At 34.5% G+C, this 18,735-nt stretch overlaps 2 protein-coding genes across 2 annotated transcripts in view; both read left to right on the forward strand.

Moving 5' to 3' along the window:
- LOC109076295 (RNA-binding protein Musashi homolog 1-like) overlaps positions 1-10,723 on the forward strand; it is a 32,657-nt gene extending 21,934 nt beyond the window's left edge. The window contains exons 8-14 of the mRNA XM_042723197.1: positions 1,821-1,903; positions 2,858-2,976; positions 4,319-4,398; positions 5,414-5,470; positions 7,027-7,086; positions 7,188-7,342; positions 8,498-10,723. Coding sequence (XP_042579131.1) covers positions 1,821-1,903; positions 2,858-2,976; positions 4,319-4,398; positions 5,414-5,470; positions 7,027-7,086; positions 7,188-7,342; positions 8,498-8,539 — 596 coding nt within the window. The 3' untranslated portion in view covers positions 8,540-10,723. The remainder of the gene's footprint in view (positions 1-1,820; positions 1,904-2,857; positions 2,977-4,318; positions 4,399-5,413; positions 5,471-7,026; positions 7,087-7,187; positions 7,343-8,497) is intronic.
- A 1,366-nt stretch (positions 10,724-12,089) lies between these two features.
- On the forward strand, positions 12,090-15,295 carry LOC109076299 (transmembrane protein 233-like). The gene is made up of 3 exons (XM_019092029.2): positions 12,090-12,592; positions 14,285-14,419; positions 14,589-15,295. The coding sequence occupies exons 1-3, from the start codon at positions 12,407-12,409 to the stop codon at positions 14,598-14,600; spliced, it is 333 nt and encodes a 110-aa protein (XP_018947574.1). The 5' UTR covers positions 12,090-12,406; the 3' UTR covers positions 14,601-15,295.
- The last annotated feature ends 3,440 nt before the right edge of the window (positions 15,296-18,735 follow it).

Genomic DNA, 18,735 nt, shown 5'->3' on the forward strand with positions numbered 1-18,735 from the left:
CTGTAACCGAGACAGTGTAGATTTAGTTAGGCCAGTGTACAAAGAGTTTCAGTAATCCAATCGAGAAGAAATTAATGCATGAATTACAATTTCAAGGTCTTTACTAGAGAGAAAGTGTTTTGCTTTAGCCACTGATCTGAGATGAAAAAAGCTACTCTTTACAACTGGATATACATGCTTGTCAAATTGGAGAAGAGGATCAAAATGGACTCGAAGATTTTTTTGCATAATTGTGTAGGTTATTACTTAGAAAACCTAACTGTGTTTTAATGGAGTGGTTAGTAGCAGCAGGGCCCAGTAGAAGCTTTGGTTTTTATTTTCATTCAATTGCAGAGAGTTTTTTGTCATCCAGGTCTTGACTTCATTAAGGCACAAGAAAAGATGATCTAATAAAAAGTCATTTCCTGGTTTGACTGGAAGATACAGTTGGAGGTCATCAGCGTAACAATGATAATTAATGTTAAGTTTCTGGAGTATTGAGTCCAAGGGAACATGTAAAAGGAAAACAAAAGAGGGCCAAGAATGGATCCCTGAGGAACACCACAATAGATAGGCACAGGGGGTGAAGTAAATGACCCAACATTGACAGAAAAAGTCCTCCCCTTTAAGTATGAGGCAAACCACTCTAAAGCTAGTCCCTGAATGCCAACAACACACTCAAGTCGTTTTAGAAGAATATCTTGTTCGACAGTATCAAATGCGGCACTTAAATAAGTAGGCTATCAGGATTCGGGATAGCAGATGACCCAGAATCAGTGGACAGCAGAATGTCATTTGTAACCTTCAATGAACAGCACTGCTATGCAGTGCTCTAAAACCAGATTGAAATGGGTCTAAAATATTAAAAGTATCCAGGTATGAAGTAAGCCGTGAGAGTGCCACTTTTTCCAAAACCTTTGAAATGAATGAGAGTTTAGAGATAGGGCGATAATTGTTATGCGCAGTGGGGTCAAGATGAGAGCCTTTCAATAGGGGCTGTACAATAGCATGTTTAAAACTTTCCGGAAATACCCCATTTATTAAAGAGCTGTTTATAATAGCTAAGAGGGTGGGCCTGATTGTGTCTAAAACCTCTCTAAACAGTCCACCACGCAATACATCGGATTGACAAAATGTAAATTTCATCTGAAAAATTATTTTGAGTAATTGAGATGAAGACCCTGGCTGTAAAGCTACTGGATAAATGAACCAGATAAGAGTGATCTATGTCAAAAGGAGAGAGGTGGGATCTAATATCTTCTGAACAAAAAATTCTGATAATTGTGTGCACGTCTCAATATTGACATCAGGAACTGAGCAAACAATAGGATTAAGTACAGAATTTATGGTTTTGAAGTGAACTTTAGGCCTATTGGCATTTAAGAAAAAAAAATACTCAAAGGTTGCTTTTTAATAACTTGATGAAATATTAGAGATCTTCTCTTCTCGTCAGTCTTCTCTCCATTTAGAGGCATTGCTAAAAAGTTCATGCAGGGTAATGCTGAGCTGGTTAGTAGTTCAGAGGTTAAACCGTCATTCACTTCGGCAAGGAGAGTCTGACTGACAGACGTTGGGCGGAGCCTGTAGTGAGTGACAGATGAGTGGGCGGGATCGAGTAGGACAGGTAAATGCAGCAGGTGAGGAGCTAACCTCCTGATAGAATGGACTGAATATATGAACAGATGGCAACAGAACAAAAGAGAGTACAGGGAATGAGAAAGTAGAAGGGGAAAGGTCACGCCAGGATTGAACTGGACAAGATAAACACACTAGATTCAGTGTTTGAAAGCAATGCTATGTTTGTGATTGGTAAAGAGTGCATGTGTGTTCTTGCTCTGCAGGTTTTGGCTTCGTGACCTTTGAGAATGAAGACGTGGTGGAAAAGGTCTGCGAGATCCACTTTCACGAGATCAACAACAAGATGGTGAGAGTGTGTCCTGCTATGAAACACTGTCTGTATGTATGTGTGTGTGTGTGTGTGTGTGTGTGTGTGTGTTTGTGACTGCGTGTTTAAAACACCTTTTTAATACGTTTATGATATCTATCTATCTATCTATCTATCTATCTATCTATCTATCTATCTATCTATCTATCTATCTATCTATCTATCTATCTAAAATACATAAAAGATTGACATTTGGAAATTTAAATTACTAGGTTATCCAAAAATATGCATTATATATCAAATGTATTATGGCAATGTTATAAGTACATATAGTATTTAAATAATTGGATTATCAAAAATATGCATTCTCTTACTAAAGGCAATTTTAATTGTTCAAAAATGACTCTTTTATAGAATTATATATACGTTTCAACTTTGTCGCAGATGCTTCTCCAAAAATTTTGATTGACAAAATTCTTGATTGGTGTCTAGAAATTACTACAATAACTTGATGAGATATTAGAGAGATTTCATTTGTGATTTATTTGAGGAATATTTTACTGCTCAAATGTTGCTGATTAAGACCTCCATGGACTTCGAGTTTCTCAGTTCTTATTCATTTAAAGTGTCAACTTTGTCTCAAATGTAAAATTCATTTGAAGATATAAAAAGTGAAGAAAAAAAAAAAATCTGGTCTCAAAAGTTTCTTCATTCATAACTCAGGATAATATAATTGACTTTTTTTGTAATTATTCTTCAATATCACTTTCATCTCAGATGTTTCTTCTAAAACTCTTTTCTAGAATTAAACATTAAAATAAAAGATGGAATAAATACTCTAATGGAAAATGGAATTGTATTGTATTGTAATTTTGTCTCAGATGCTACTCCTAATTTTTGTTTGTTTGTTTGTTTGTTTAAACAAGTCTCGAAAGGTGTCTAGAATTAACTAGAATAACTTGATATTAAAGAGAACTCGTTTATGATTTTGAAGTGGAGTGCAAAAAAGCGCAGCCGAAGGAAGTGATGTCACCGACAGGTACGGCGCGAGGCCGCTCCAGGGTGATGCCCTACGGCATGGACGCCTTCATGCTGGGTATTGGCATGCTGGGTGAGTTAAAAGAAGGAAAAGGCAAATAATCTCAGTGAACTCATCCATATGAGCAAATCCAGTCAGTGCAGCGCTGCAGTCCAGTCTGGTGACAGTCTGGCGCTGCCTGCTGTTTACAACAGGAAACTGCACTTGTGTCTGCGTGTTTGTGAGTGTGATACAAATCAGAGTTGAAAACAAAATAACCTATATTACAATTAAAATGCCTGTTTTTATTTTATTTATATTCACAATTAATAATTTAGCAGTCACTAAGGCAAATGCAATAACAAGGAAAAATGACATAAAATAAATAATATTTAAATTTATAAGTAAGTTAAATTAATTTAGGAAGGTACATTCAATTGTGATTTAGTGCAATAATTAATAGTGAATTAAATTCTGAGTTACTAAAAATATTATATTAGGAATTATTGCTTTCATTTATCATTTTATATGACGTGCTGTATAAATAATTGGTATAACTTTGTAAACATTAGTTAACTGCCTTAGTTAAAGGGGTCATATGATGTTGCTAAAAAGAACATTATTTTGTGTATTTGGTGTAATGAAATGTGTTTATGTGGTTTAAGGTTAAAAAAACACAATATTGTCCACATTATGTACATTATTGTTGCTCCTCTATGCCCCGCCTTTCTGAAACGCATCGATTTTTACAAAGCTCATTGGTCTGAAAAGCAAGGTGTGCTCTGATTGGCCAGCTATATCTCAAGCATGTGACGGAAATGTTATGCCCCTTAAATATGAAAACGTACTTACAGACTGTGAGACAGAAGCACCAGACTGTTCTTGCAAAGTTGAAATTGCCCCACTTTATAGAAAACTGCATTGTAGGCTATGGTTCAGGAAACAGTCCTCGTCCTCCCTAAAATGCGCAGCACACATCTGAATATTTGGGTTGAACGAGGCGTTTTATGGGGGTGTGGTTGACTCTTAACTTTTATAAAGAATATAAAATTGGATTTGAGATTTTAGTCTTTGCAACTTTACAGATCGTCTTTATGCACCAAGAGCTTGTAACACTCCAAAGAGAAAGAAAAAATTGAAATCGCATCATATGACCCCTTTAACATGAACTAAAAATGAAAAATATTTCAAAAACATTTATTAATCATAGTTCATGTTAATCTCAACATTTACTATGAAAAGTTGTTAACATTAGTTAATGCACTGTAAACTAACAAAAACAAACATTAAAAAAGGTTAATGACTGCTGTAAAAATGCTCATTATTACTTCATGTTAAAGCACTAACTGATGTTATCAAATTGGAAATTGTTATTTCCAGAAAAGAAACCTTATTGGAAAGTGTTACCAAATAATCTGGCCTTACCTTAAACACTATGTTTTCTCTGTTCAGACTACCAATTACTCCAGACGTCCACACACAGGAATCACACCAGGATACACATACCAGTTCCCAGGCAAGTCCATCCATCCATCCATCCATCCATCCATCCATCCATCCATCCATCCATCCATATCAATCCATCAATCAATCAATCAATCAATCAATCAATCAATCTATCTATCTATCTATCTATCTATCTATCTATCTATCTATCTATCAAAATTTATTTATTGTATATATCATAATATATAATATACTAACAAATTAAAATTAATATATATTGATATATACTATTTATACATTCATACATATACTGCATTTAAATCATTGGACCATATGTGTGTGTGTGTGTGTGTGTGCGTGTATAGACATAATTTCATTTCATTTTTTTTACTAAAATGTGGCGATGCATAGTTTAAATTTATGCATGCAAACAAAAAAATGATTCATAACAAATGTATGTTTTTTTTCTGACATTAGTTCAGAAACAGCTTCACATTATTAAACAAAACACACAAAAACAGTCAAATGAACACTATAAAACCTATGGAACAGAATCTAAAGTGTGATTGGATGATCTATGACATTGCACCTGTAAACAATTACCCTTGGCTTTAATAACAAGTTCAGCTTGACTTATTAAAACTAATATCCATGCATTTGGCTCTAGCAGCATAGTAAAATGTTTTGCGTTGCATGAAACCATACTAACCGTTGTGTGTTACGGCTCCATGTATAACTAACTCCACATCTTAAGATCAGTGATCTAACGACATCCTCCCGTTTTTCTCTCTTCCTTGTGCTTTTTGTTCCTCGTGTCCTTCTGCACCTCAATCTGTTCCCTTCCTTTCCTCCTGTGTAGCAGCTACACCCGGCTGTAAGTGCTTCGCTGTGTGTGTATCTGTGCGCATAGACGTGTCTCTCCTCTGCCGCTTGAAAGCCTTCTTTCATGGTGTACGTCAGTGTGTTTGCGTAGATAGGACTACATGTGGAAAAACACTCACTGTGTGTGTGTGTTGGTGTTTTAGCTCTGAGCTGGTTTACGCTAAGTTTGTTCACAAACCGCTCCTTTGCCGTTTCTGTTCTAGAATTCCATTTAGAACGGACACCCCTTCTGACTTCCTCTCACCCCCCAGAGATCACAGGTTAGTCGCTCGTCTGGCTTTACAAGCAGCTCTCTGTGTGCAAACACACACACACATGAACACCCGGCTGCACACGAAACACACATGCTGCTGATTTTCCCCAAAAACGGCTTGTGTTCTCCTTCATTACAGACAGTGCTGCAGTGTGTCATTTCTGCAATGCAATCATGTGTTTTCAACCAAGTTTTCCTAAACTAGTCGCTGGTTGAGCCTTAAATTAACATGCAAGACTGCTTAAAGAGAGTAATGTTACAGCCAGCCTACAAAAGCTGCATATAGATGTTTCATTAAAGAAATTAATACTTTTATTCAGCAATGATGCATTAAATTGATCAAAACTGACATTAAGGATATTTATAATGTTACAAAAGATTTCTATTTCAAATAAGTGTTATTAATAAAAGAATCCTAAATAAAAAATTAGCACAGTTTGCACAAAAATATGAAGCAGCACAATTGTTTCCAACATTCATAATAATCAGAAATGTTTCTTGAGCAGCAAATCTGCATACTAGAATGATTTCTGAAGGATCATGTGACACTGAAGACTGGAGGAATGATGCTGAAAATTCAGCTTTGATCACAGGAATAAATTACATTTTACAATGTATTTACATAGAAAACTGTTCTTTTAAATTGTATTAATATCTCACAATATTACTGTTTTTACTGTATGTTGATCAAATGAATGCTACCAATTCCAATCATTTGGACATTAGTATTTCCGTCCTGCTGTTTTCTATTCCTGTTTTTCATGAACATTTTTGGAAAATGAGTCACACAACAAACACCATAAGAAGGTGCCATCAGAAGTTTTCAAAATGTATTGCTTTTAGTGTTTCCTACAATTTGAACAAACAGGAAATATTTCCAAATCTATACCTCATGTTTTACTTTATACAATGAAGAAACAGAATATTCACAATTTGTAAATAAAAATCTTTATTCAATTAAATTTTTCTGGGTTTCTGAGATTAAGATCAGACTGGATAGTTAAGGAAAAACAGCCAATATAATTTATTTTATCAATAATAAAATAAAAAAAATACAATTATAAATATATATAAATATACTATAAATATATACATAAAAATATATATATATATAAATATATATATATATATTATATATATATATAGATGTACTTTAGTATGCATGTATACAGTTTTTATTAAAGTTTATTTATGTATGTATATGTACTTTATATATATACTGTAATGTGACATTAGTAAAAGAACATGAATATATAATACATAATATAGGGTGGGGCTTGATTTCAGTCATTTTGGGTTTGATTGGATCATAAAAATATTACATTATTATTACTTTCTGCCAAATGTCAGTGGTTACATCAGCAGAATTGTCAGAGGTGGACATTTTGACAAAAAGATTTCAAAAGCAAGCATTAGAATAACATGCACCGAACACACGGCTTAAGATTCATTTTAATTTGACTTCTCACCATAACATGTAACAGGATATTAAAGGATGGCATGATGTGACGATTTCAAACTGACATGTATTTGTGTGGTATCCTGTGTCTCTCTGTCCCACAGCCATTCCACTGACGGCCTACGGACCAATGGCAGCGGCCGCAGCTGCAGCGGTGGTCAGAGGTACCCAAAATCACATTTACTGTCAGTTTTTGAGATTTATTAAACTCTTTCCACTTGTAAAGCATCTTCTGAATATTGAAGACGTCTGTCGTTTACCGTAGGTTCCACCCCCTCACGTACCGCTGGCTTCCTGGGCACCAGCAGCCCTGGGCCAATGGCAGACCTGTATGCAGCAGCCAATCAGGATTCAGGAATCGGCAGCTATATCAGTGCGGCAAGTCCCGCCCCCAGCACAGGGTTCGGACATGGACTTGGGGTAGGTTCAAACAGATATACAGACACATACACACACATTTAGAAATGTAACTTTATTGTCGAAAAGGACAAAGGTAATAAATATTAAAATCCACTGGACTCGATTTATATGCCACATTTAATTCCATTGATTACTATTACACTGTTATTTGTATTTTATTATTTGCATTTATAATTGTTTTTTCCTACTGTTTGTGGCCCGAAGTAGCAGTGTTATTTTAGTCTTTACATAATATTGTAGTATTTATTTAATAATTAGCTTTATATTAGCTTAATATTTTTTTACATTTTATTTTAAGTTTTTGTAATTTTGTTATGTGCTTTTCTCATTTTTATTAGTTTTAGTTTTTAAATATTTCCCTTTAGCTTTCTTTTTATTTTAGATTATTGATTTCAGTACTTATTTCAGTTAGTTGCAAGGCAACATTTCTAATTTCTAGTTTTTTTAAGTTTAGGTTTTTCATCTAATAATTTTATTTTATTTCAATTATTGAAGATGATTTTTTAAATAGTTTTAGGTAACAATAACAGCGCTGCTAAGAAAAGACCTCTCCAATTTTAAAGACTTATGTATACACTGTTGTAATATTTAGTAGACTTTTTAATTTTAAATTTAGCTAGATTTTTCTTTATTTCTATATCAATTAATATTTTAATGATTTTATGTTTTTTTTTTTTTGTATTAGGTTTAACATATATTTCTACTTCAATTTATTTTTATTTCAGTTTTAGTTTTAGTAATTTTAGTATCTTAACTTACTATTTCAGTACGCTGCCAGGACAATATTTTAAATTTTTGCCGAAGTTTTTTAAGTTTAGGTTTTTCATTTAATATATTTATTTTATTTCAGATTCTTTTAAATTGCAGAAAATTATTTTTAATAGTTTTTGTTTTGGTTAACAATAACAACACTAATAAGAACACACTGCACCAGAGATGACAACCACTGAGACAACTAAACACATTTCTAACACATTTTATACAGAAAAATTGCAATGAGCAAAATGCAATAAAAATATGAGCTTTGCATTTCTGCTTGAAATCTCTCCAGAATATCTTGCCACAAAAACTTCCATAAAAACAAGCAAAAAGTTTTTTTTTTTTTTTTTTTTTTTTGCTCAAAAGATTTTTGAACCCCTCTTTTTCTCCTCCAAGGGTCCTTTGATTGCAACGGCCTTTACCAATGGCTACCACTGAGGGGCGTCCAATCAGGGTCCAGCGTGGGAGGAGAAACTCACACACTTGTGACGATGTGATGTGCTTATGGGACGAACCCCACGGGCGGCTGCGGTCCCTCCTGACTCCGCTCTGGAGTTTCCACCTTTTCTTTTTCTCTATTCTCTACTAACATCACTTTTCGTTTTCCTCATCCCGTATTTTCTTCCTGATGTATCCAACTCATTTACTATATGCTGCCGTCTTTTGAAAGAAAAAAATGAAGAAAAAAAAAAAAACATTGTCAAAACAATATTGTTTGATTGTACATGCGGAAACACACAAGGAATTTCGCTTTTTTTTTTCAGAAAATAAGTTTTTCTGCATTTGTTATGTATTTTTGCTAACTGTGTTTTTATGTTTTTACTGTACTCATGCTGTAACGGATTACGTCAAGATAGAGAAATAGAGAGAAGGAGCACGAAACTGAAAACAAAAAAAGATTTGTTTGGTTTGTAAACAAATCTAAACAACACAGAACAAATACGTGAGAATGAATCAAATTAACGAAGAAAAAAAAACAGGACAAAAATGTATATTTTGGTCGTTTTTACACAGCATTTATAACGTATTACGAACATTCGTAAGCTGAATCTGTTATTTTTTTTCTCAAAATTGATTTTTACATGAGAAACATCGGGCCTCATTCATGAATTTTCTTCGTGAATCTGCCTTCTTTTCAGATGTAATAATATTTGACACATTTTTACACAGAAATGGGTTCTGCTCATGTTGAGGCTCATTGTTTGGCTTCTTTTTGTAGATACTGTACATATTGCATGGATTTTGGGAGGGATCGGATTGAACGATGGGCTGGGGGTTGCGGGAGGGTTGAGGGTCCTTTGTGGTTTTTAACATGCAAACATCTTTCTTCACATTGAATCTTGCGTTTCTGAGACTAGTTTCATAACCAAGTTGGACCGATGTGGGTCTTTGGTTGTGCTCCTCTCACTTTCGACTCCATTTGTACTACGATCAAACTTTTGATGCTTTTTCGGTCTAAATTGTCCTAATCAACAGACCTTTCGGTTGTTTTGGTTTTGTATGAATCCTCACGCTCGTGAATTTTAAACCATTCGGAAACCAGGTTGTTTGATGTTTGCTGTCATTTATGAGGCCTCAAACCGCATCGCTGACAAACCAGGTTGCGTTTTCCATTAGAGCAAATGATTTGGTCCCGTTTTTGGGAAACAGAAACGCGGTCTTGATCCACCTCAGTTTCGAAGAGCACGGCTGCTGGGCTTCTCTTCATGCTGTTTTTGGAAATATATATTATATGTATAATTTTTTTGCGCAGTGTACTTCTATTGTAAATCTTTCCCATTCTACTTTTTCTTTTTGTTTTTCGATGGTACAATGCTGTTTTTTGAAGAAATGAAGGACAAATTTACAAAGCAAAGGAGTCTGAGCGCTGTTACACCTGTCGTTGTGTGTTTGGATGCGTGTGTGAGTGTAACTGAAGTATGGATGTTAGTTTACATGCATTCAACTGCCACCTTTGAAACTGTCTCGTCTCTGCCAGTAATGGAGAGGAACGTCTCTGACAACACAGCTCTAATTGAGGCCTTCTGGGAAAATTGTTACGCTTAACTAATAACACGCATCCAGAGTGATTTTTTTGGATCTGTTTGATTTCTACTGAATTGCATTCATTTCCAGTCTTCCATTTGACACTTGTACCCTCTTTTTGGAGCAGTTGTCACGTGACGACTGAAACTTCAGCTGACAGGGACGCCTCACAAAACTACTGCACGGCACACACTGTAACTATTTAACCAACAAAAAGCAATAAGTTATTTTTACACTCAAGTAATAATGAACGCCGTTAACGGTGGTACGAATACGACGGCGGTTATGTGGCATTAAGAATTATTTTTCAGAAAAAAGCTATATTTTTCAAGATCCGTTTTAACCCCTTGAAAGTTTCTCAGATTTTTACCGTACATGTTGGCTGTTTGTTTGGAGGATTTGTTGAAGGGGGTCAGCGGCGGAACTGGAAAGCATCAGTGGGCGGCGCTCCGTCCCGTTGCTGTGGAGCTGCACGTCAACACTGTGACCTGATGCTCAAATACGCTGGTCCGCTGTCCCTTTACTGTATTTTTTTAGTTTTCACTTCTGGAAATTTTCAAGTAAAAAGATCCTAATAAATTATTTTAAAACATTCCATTTGATGGCCTCTGCGTTCATGATTTTCTTTGTGGTTTGTTGCATTTTCAGGGAGTGTGAGCAGAGATTGTTGTATTATGTTTTGGTCATATGCAGAATGGATTGTGCTCTTTGTAATGTAAATTTGAGATGTTAATGCAAAATCTAAAATAGTCTGTGGAAAAGTGAATATGGATTTTGAATATGGAATGTTGTAAACCCTGAACATTAACACATTTCATAAAAATAGAATATAAAATAATAAAAAATATGGACAAATATCTACTTTTTAAAGATAACATAATTAAAAATATTTAAATATATATTAAAGTTTTGACACACACATGTGTATGTGTATATAATTGTTTCAGAATAAAGTAATAAAAAATAAGGAATCCTTAATAAAATAAAAAAAGTCTGCTTTTATATTATATCAAGTATTTTAAGGTATATATATATAAGGTTTCAATATTAAAAAACACTTTAAACAAAGTCAACTTATTATATCAGGGTTATTATAGTTAACTAATGATAAAACTAAAACTATAAAATAAAATTATTGCCGGTATTTATATTTCAGCAAGAATAAGCTAGAAAACTAAAACAGAAAAAAAAAAACTATTCGCAGATGTTAATAAACAACAAAAATGAATAAATGTAAAAAAAAAAAAGAACTAACTAAAATTGCAATGAAAACAGAAAATATAAAAATAAAAGCCTACAAAAATCAAAATATTAAAAAATAATAGTACATCAGCAATACTAGAATAATGTATATATATTATCATAATTATTCAATACTATAAATAATTATCAATAACATAGAATTAATAAACATAGAACCTTTAACATTTGTTTTGAATATTCAGTTTCTCCAGTGTATAGCTTTTGATATATTTTCTGTTTATACAAATGGACAGGAACATTCACAGCAGTAAAATCCTGACAATGTTTCCTGTTGTGGTGCAAAATGTATATTTTCATGAAAAATGTAATATTAGTAGATATTTTAAATGCTCTCTAACATGTTAGCTAGAATGTACACATTTCTCATTTGCTTTGCAACATTTAACCATTTAATAACCATTGTTCATAAAGCTAGAGGGATTCCAGTGCACCAAGTAAACAAACAGGTGAAAAGACGTCCAAAACTTGATGACCAAACATCCAACACTTCAAGACACGGGAACAGACGTGGTTGATCTGCCCCTCTTGCTCTGTTATGTTCATCTCTGTCCCATAACACACACCTGATACCCTGTGACCCCAATACCATGCGATGGCCCCATGCCAAGCACACACACACACACTCACACACATAAACACACACGGTTTCTCACCATTTCTGCATTTGACTCTATTATTAGTCTAGTTCTGTGTGATCGTCCTGGTGTCATTTGACAGTTTTACATATTTGCCAAATTTTAGTGTGATATTGAAAAACAGAAAATCATACAACCTTAAACTTTGCTGACCTGGAATCCATCCATGGGAAAGTGTCTCATCTCCCTGATCCTGTTACACATGGGTTCTTCTTGCCCAAACACCCTCCTGCCCAAAATACTCTTCATTTCTTCTTGTTTCCTGACAGCCTGCACAGTTCTCATTGAACCTTGGTGTATTTAATAATCTCTTGTAACTTTTTTAACCCGTTTTTCTCCACACTCGAATATCTGTGTGGTATCAGAGTCTTCGCCTGCCATCATGGCGACGGGCGGCTCGCAGACGGATGTGAAGAGCTCTCTGAACGGGAGCTTGGATTTATATCACAGCTGGTTCGGTTCTACGACTCCACGACCTCCTCTAAGAAACTATCTGCTCCTGACCATCCTCACCTGCTTCTGTCCGGCCTACCCTGTCAACATTTTAGCCCTGGTCTTCTCTGTAATGGTGAGTCAAAAATCATAAGTGTACTGGAAACCGCTCAAGATTTTATCTGCATTTATATTCATGTCTGCATGGAATCAAGAGTTCACATACTTTTTTCACAGAAGAAAAACAAACAAACAATGCTACAGCCAGTTACTCTGCTTTGAAATATGTATTCCATGTCAGAATGTCTGTTTTTGTTTTGGTCTGTGTGCTTCTGCCTACTGCTGAATTACCCAACAGGATTTCAACGCCCCCTTAAAAATCTCAGCATCCAACTAAAAAGCATATTTAAACACGCATTAATCAATTTATCAACTTGCAATGTAAAGCTCGTTGCCTCAATCTGGCAGCCCGCGTGAGCTTTGAGTCTGAAGAGGAGAAGGGCAGGAGAAACATCTCTCTTCAATATTTTGATTTTGGACTGTAGTACTATTTTAACCGCTAGCTAGCAACATTATATACTGTACCTTTAATTTGATTTTGAACAAACTTGTGTTAAATGCTTAAATTATTGGTCTGGTTTCACAGACAGGGCTTAGACTAAGCCAGGATTAGGCCATAGTTTAATTAGGACTTGCTCTAAAAAAAAAAAAAACATTACTGGTGTCCCTCTTGAGACAAAACAAAGGCATAGATATATTTTAGGATCAATCGGTGCAAGTTTCTTTCAGTTTAAACGAATAGTGCCTTTTGTAAATTGCAAAATCTTAATCCAAATCAAAAAAACAGGGGACTATCTCTTTGTGTTATAGACATGATTCCTGCTGTAATTTGTTGAAGAGAGGTGCTTGTTTGTTACTTTGTTCAAGCAATCAGACAATTTTAACCTAGCTTTATAAATAAATAAATAGCCACCCAAAGCTAGAGAACAGTATGGAAGCCCATTTCCGCCACAAAAAAAAAAAAAAAAAAAAAAAACAAGGTAATTGCTCAGAATTGTGTGATATAAACTCGCAATTATGAAATATCTAATTGCGAGTTATAAGTCAGTCAGAATTGCTCGCAATTGTGAGAAAAAAATTGTGACTTTATATTGTGATTTATTTCTCAGAATTGTGTATTCTCAAAAAAAAATTCATAATATTCAGTTCTTATCTTATATAAACTCACAATTCTGAGAAAAAAAGGTCAGAATAGTCAGTTTTTTTCTTGCAATTGCGATTTTTTATTTCGCAGTTCTGATTTTATAAGTCCCAATTTTGACTTTATAACTCGCAATTGCATAAACTCGCAATTCTGATAAAAAAAAAAGTCTGAATTGTGAGATAAAAAGTTGCATTACCTTGTTTTATTTTTTATTCAGTGGCGGAAACAGGCTTCCATAGACCAGAATATCATCACCTACCTACGACTCCTTACCCTGATAGTGCAAATACATATCAGAGATATCTTTTTGATCTGCGTGTTTACATCTGTAAGTCGTACTTTTTAGAGTGTTTGCTCACTTGCAATACGTCTCTATAGAACATTTCCTGGTAGATGTCAAACAGACATTTAGAAAATGTCTTTAAGATTGTAGAATGTATGTAAAAGTGAAATCTTAAAGATGTTTATCAGATGTTTGTACACAGCAGATGTTTTCCAGATGAAGCGATCTTTAACAAGGTGTGCTATCAGGGCAGCAACTGCATGCAAGACACAATCACACATCACAAAGAAAGTGTGAAAGGCTTGGTCATGTCTCTAAATATTTTAATCTGTCTTTTATAGTCCAGAAACAGTTATGATCAGGGGGATTATGAGGGATCAAGGCGTTTAGGGAAGATGGCGCTCTATGTGTCCATCGCATCCATCATCATCGGCATCCTCATCATCACCATCTTCTGCGCTGTGCATTTCAGCACGGTAACATATTGTCATTTAACATTTTAATATTTTCCCCCAATTTTGATGGCATTTAAATTGGTTAATGAAATTTAAATAAATAAATCTAATAAAATGAACTAGGCTGTAATGCTACAGGAACAGAACTGGAAAATCTTTCTCTGATTTCTTTGTGTTTCTGTTTCCTTAGAAGGATGTGTAAGATGACAGTATTTTTGTCATGCTGTGCTCCGGGTGAAGGATGTCGACTGGGTCGCTCTGTCTGTTGAACTGAAACCAGGAGCAGGACAGATCCAGCACCGGACATCAGCTCTCCTCCATCTGCAGTCCAGCTCTGAATGAACATGCTTATAAAAGAAAGGTAGATGAAGGGGCTTGAAACGTTATCAAGAAATGTTTTCAGACAATCACATTCAATGTATGCACTTTTAAATCACTGAATAATATGCATCCGTGGAATATGTAAATAATTTTGTAATCCATGCACGCCTGTTCTTTTTCTAATTCTTTTTCTGGCAATCCTGTATTGAAATGTACAGCTACAATGGTTTCAGGGTTGAATTTCAATGCATAAATGATTAATAATGACCTTAACTAATAACTATCATTTCAACACATCACACGGTTTACAGCCTTCAGGTCTTAAAAGCTCTCATAAATTCTGTAAAACTAATCATGGACATACTGAATATGTAAATATGACTAATTTTTGGTGCTTAAAGCTTTCCTCTGCCAGTAGATCATGAAAACAATGAAAGGGGTCTTAATTTTTTATAACAACCTAAGTATTTTTTGTTTGTTTTGTTTTTAAATACTGATTCTGTGTATTTGAGGTTAAAATGTATTCATGCAGACTATTTAGTCTATAGTAGAGATGTTTGTGTTTAACTGAATATTTTACAAATGAAAAACGCTAATTCGGAATTACATGTTTTGATGAATTTGTCCTTATTAACTAATAAAAATAATTTATAAAGCACCATTCATACAAAGCTGAATTATGTCATTTTTGCATCACTAATGCCATTCCATGAAACTGCCCACAACTGTGTGTGGAATTATAATAATAATAATAATGCCAATTTCCAAAAAAAAAAAGAGAGAAGCAAATGTGTTGCATGTTTTGCGTCTTTGAACAGCTTCCATAAATATGGATTATAAAATGAGATTCACATTGACTTTAAAGCTGATCTAATATCAGACTTATACTTATGTAGGCCAAATCAGATCAGTAATGGAAGTGGAAAATGATAGCGTTATATTGAGAATAAGGCTATTGACCCTTACGTATTTTTCGATCTTTCTCGACCCCTTAATCTTGAAGCCAGAGAGCTGGTGTATTTGGAGATGCACATTCAGCCCTCATCTGTGCTATATATAGTGTTGGGTGGTGTCAGGGGCCTCTCGTTATCCCAGCGTGTTCACATGACACGGGATAGCTGGTTTAGCACTGCCTGTGCTGAAAAACACAAGAATGGAAAACAGGTTGTGAAATGTGTTATGGGACATCAGAGGTGGCTCTGCCCTCACTAGACCTGTTGTCTCCTTCCGATAAAGAGCTTGTTGTAAGCTATTTCTCATTTATAATTTGCTTTGGATAAAATCTTCTGCTAAATTAAGAAATGTAAATGTAAAAATAGATATAAGTTGCCTTTACCTGCAGTACCTTCTCAGAATGTTTGGCTAAGGTTCTCACAAAGTTATGAACAATTATTCTTCCAGTTAGCAGAATGTTCATTTAAAGTTATGTGTTAAAAACATTCTCAAAACTTTATCACACACACACACACACACACACACACACACACACACACACACACACACACACACACACACACACACACACACAAAGTGCAATATAAATGCCTCATTCATTCATTCAAAACACTATTTATACATTGTTCAGATCTTTTTCTTTTTTTATAAGGATGTACGTTCTGTTTTTAAACTTAACTACTTATACTTCCCATAATGTTTGCACAATGATTCAATGGAATGTTCCCTTAATGTTTTCTCTAGCATTCGCATAACCAACAAAAAGCATTTTTTAAAACATTTAAAAATTGAAGGTCTTGATCTTTCTTAACATTTTAAAAATACAGTTTACTCAATGTTCTTACAGCTGTTTTCTGGCGTTTCTCTACGTTTGGTCTGGTTGCTTTTTCATTAGAATGAGCTTTTCTGGAGCTGAAAAAGCTGGTGCCAGATAAAAGGTCAGCTTCACCAGCTGCTGTTAGTGAATAACTACACCTTTGCCTTGAGGGCAAAGCAGCATGAACAGTTAAACAATCGTGGGGTCAGACGTTCAGCAGGTGTTCTTTAGATGGACAAACGGATGTTTCCTTTACATCCTTCAGTAAACAGACAGAAAGACACCTGAGAACTTTAGCCAGACCTCTGCCTGACCATCAAAGTGTTTTTCAAAGGATGTTAGAAAAAAAAAATATTTACGCATCTGGGAGAGTAAAATCAAACAATAAAACATTTTAACAAAAATGACACCCTGATTATCTTTATTAAGGAGTCTCAATGCATTAAAGCGAAAATGTACTTGAGGTCATGTTATAATACATGTTGCTCTGTCCATCCTGAAGTGTTTTTCAAACAGCTTTGTCTCCTCCTGGTGGTGATGTATTAAACAACATCCGGTGACGTCAGAGTTGCATTATGCCATTCATAAAATAAAGGCAATTTTAAGGTCTCATTTTTGTAAAATGAACAAAACAAATAATTACAGTCAAAAAAGACTGATCGTCTTGATCTTCATCGTTCTCCAGAGGAATTTAAAAAAAATGCTGTGAAGATCTTTTCCAAAATCTGTTAGATTCGGGATGAGCTAAAATATCAAATAAAACTTTTTTTTTATTTAACTGTTTTTATGAACCTGTCGCAAGCTCACATTAATTAGACAGAATCTTATTGTGGCATATGATTAGTGACTAATCATTGACAGTGACAACCATTTCCCTTAAAATTGTCATCAATATTTATTTATCTGCTACAATTTCATTGCAGAATTTTTATTCACAAGAAAGTTATAGCTGTAATACTGACCTGCAGATGACATCTAAGCACAAAACACAGATGTTAAGTGCACACTTCCAGCTGAAGCAGGAACAACAGCATTCCTTAAACCAGCCACACTTAGTCCTTCATGAAGCAGTAGTTTGGTATCTCTGATGACAACCATGTGCATTCATGATTGTAGTTCTCCCTGCAGATCTCACACGCTTCTCAGCAGCACCCGCAGCTCATTCTTCATAAAGCCTGGAAACCCTGGCACATGTTTTTTTTTTTTTAATAATAAAGTTTGTATATGCGTTTTTGTCAAGCATTATATCTTGTACATCATTCTTTTTTGACTCATGATATAGTGGAGCTCAAACTTGAGAAGGAAAAAACACCTCAATTGAATTTAGAGGCTCAAATTGAGCAAAAATATGTGCATTTATATGAACATTTGATGCAATTCTGATAATGTGATGCTTGTAAAGTAAATCAATTTATAACAATATAGCAGACTACTTACAAAAAACGCATATAAATATCTGTATCAGTATTTTTAGTTTGATAACCAAAACTCTGTATAGTTTCAAAACATACAGCATAATGCACTGCAATACAATGATGATTGAGAGATGAACAAAAAACGTTCAACAAAAGCCTGATAGGCATATCTGATTCTGATATTTTAAGTTGATTTTTCTAAATATGTCCTGGATATGTTAAATATGCAGTTGTCAATGTATTTAAGCAAAAAAAAAAAAAAAATAAAATAATAATAAAATAAAAAATAAAAAAAATAAATAAATAAATAAAATAAAATGCACTTAAGGTTATGTTATCTCGCACGAGGTTATGTTTGAAGTTATGTTTGCAGAAAGTGATAGGCCTATCAGCTGTAGAGAACTGAAGGAAAATTTCTTCCTGTTTTACTTTAGAAATTTTAGTGCTGGTCATTTTTGAGAAGAGGTGTGGTTAGATGATCTGTAGTTTAATAACTCCTTATTTCCTCTCACTCCAACTGCATTTTTTAAAGGTTCTGGCTGCTGGGAATATGTTCTTGGCATGGCAGAAATACCAGCTCAGTGTGGATGTATATTATCGCTCTGTAAAAGTCATGATTTGTGTGTGTAAAGTCAACTAAACTGCATCCAAATAATCACAATTGACATGCAAATTCTATCTATATTGTGCCCAAAAATATTGGCAGTACCATGGTACTTTTTTGTTAGTGAAAGACGGATTAGGTATGTGTGTGTGTGTGTGTGTGTGTGTTGATCAGGAGAGATTATCTGTCCATGTATTAGAAGTTTATCTGAGGTCAGGTGACTCAA

Source organism: Cyprinus carpio, chromosome B5 (genome assembly GCF_018340385.1).
Source record: "Cyprinus carpio isolate SPL01 chromosome B5, ASM1834038v1, whole genome shotgun sequence".
NCBI lineage: Eukaryota > Metazoa > Chordata > Actinopteri > Cypriniformes > Cyprinidae > Cyprinus > Cyprinus carpio.

Excerpts from the sequence above, each read along its gene's own strand:
- LOC109076299 (XM_019092029.2), top strand. The coding sequence starts at position 12,407 with ATGGCGACGGGCGGCTCGCAGACGGATGTGAAGAGCTCTCTGAACGGG. Across the intron at positions 12,593-14,284 it reads CCCTGGTCTTCTCTGTAATG|TCCAGAAACAGTTATGATCA; the intron begins GTGAGTCAAAAA and ends TGTCTTTTATAG.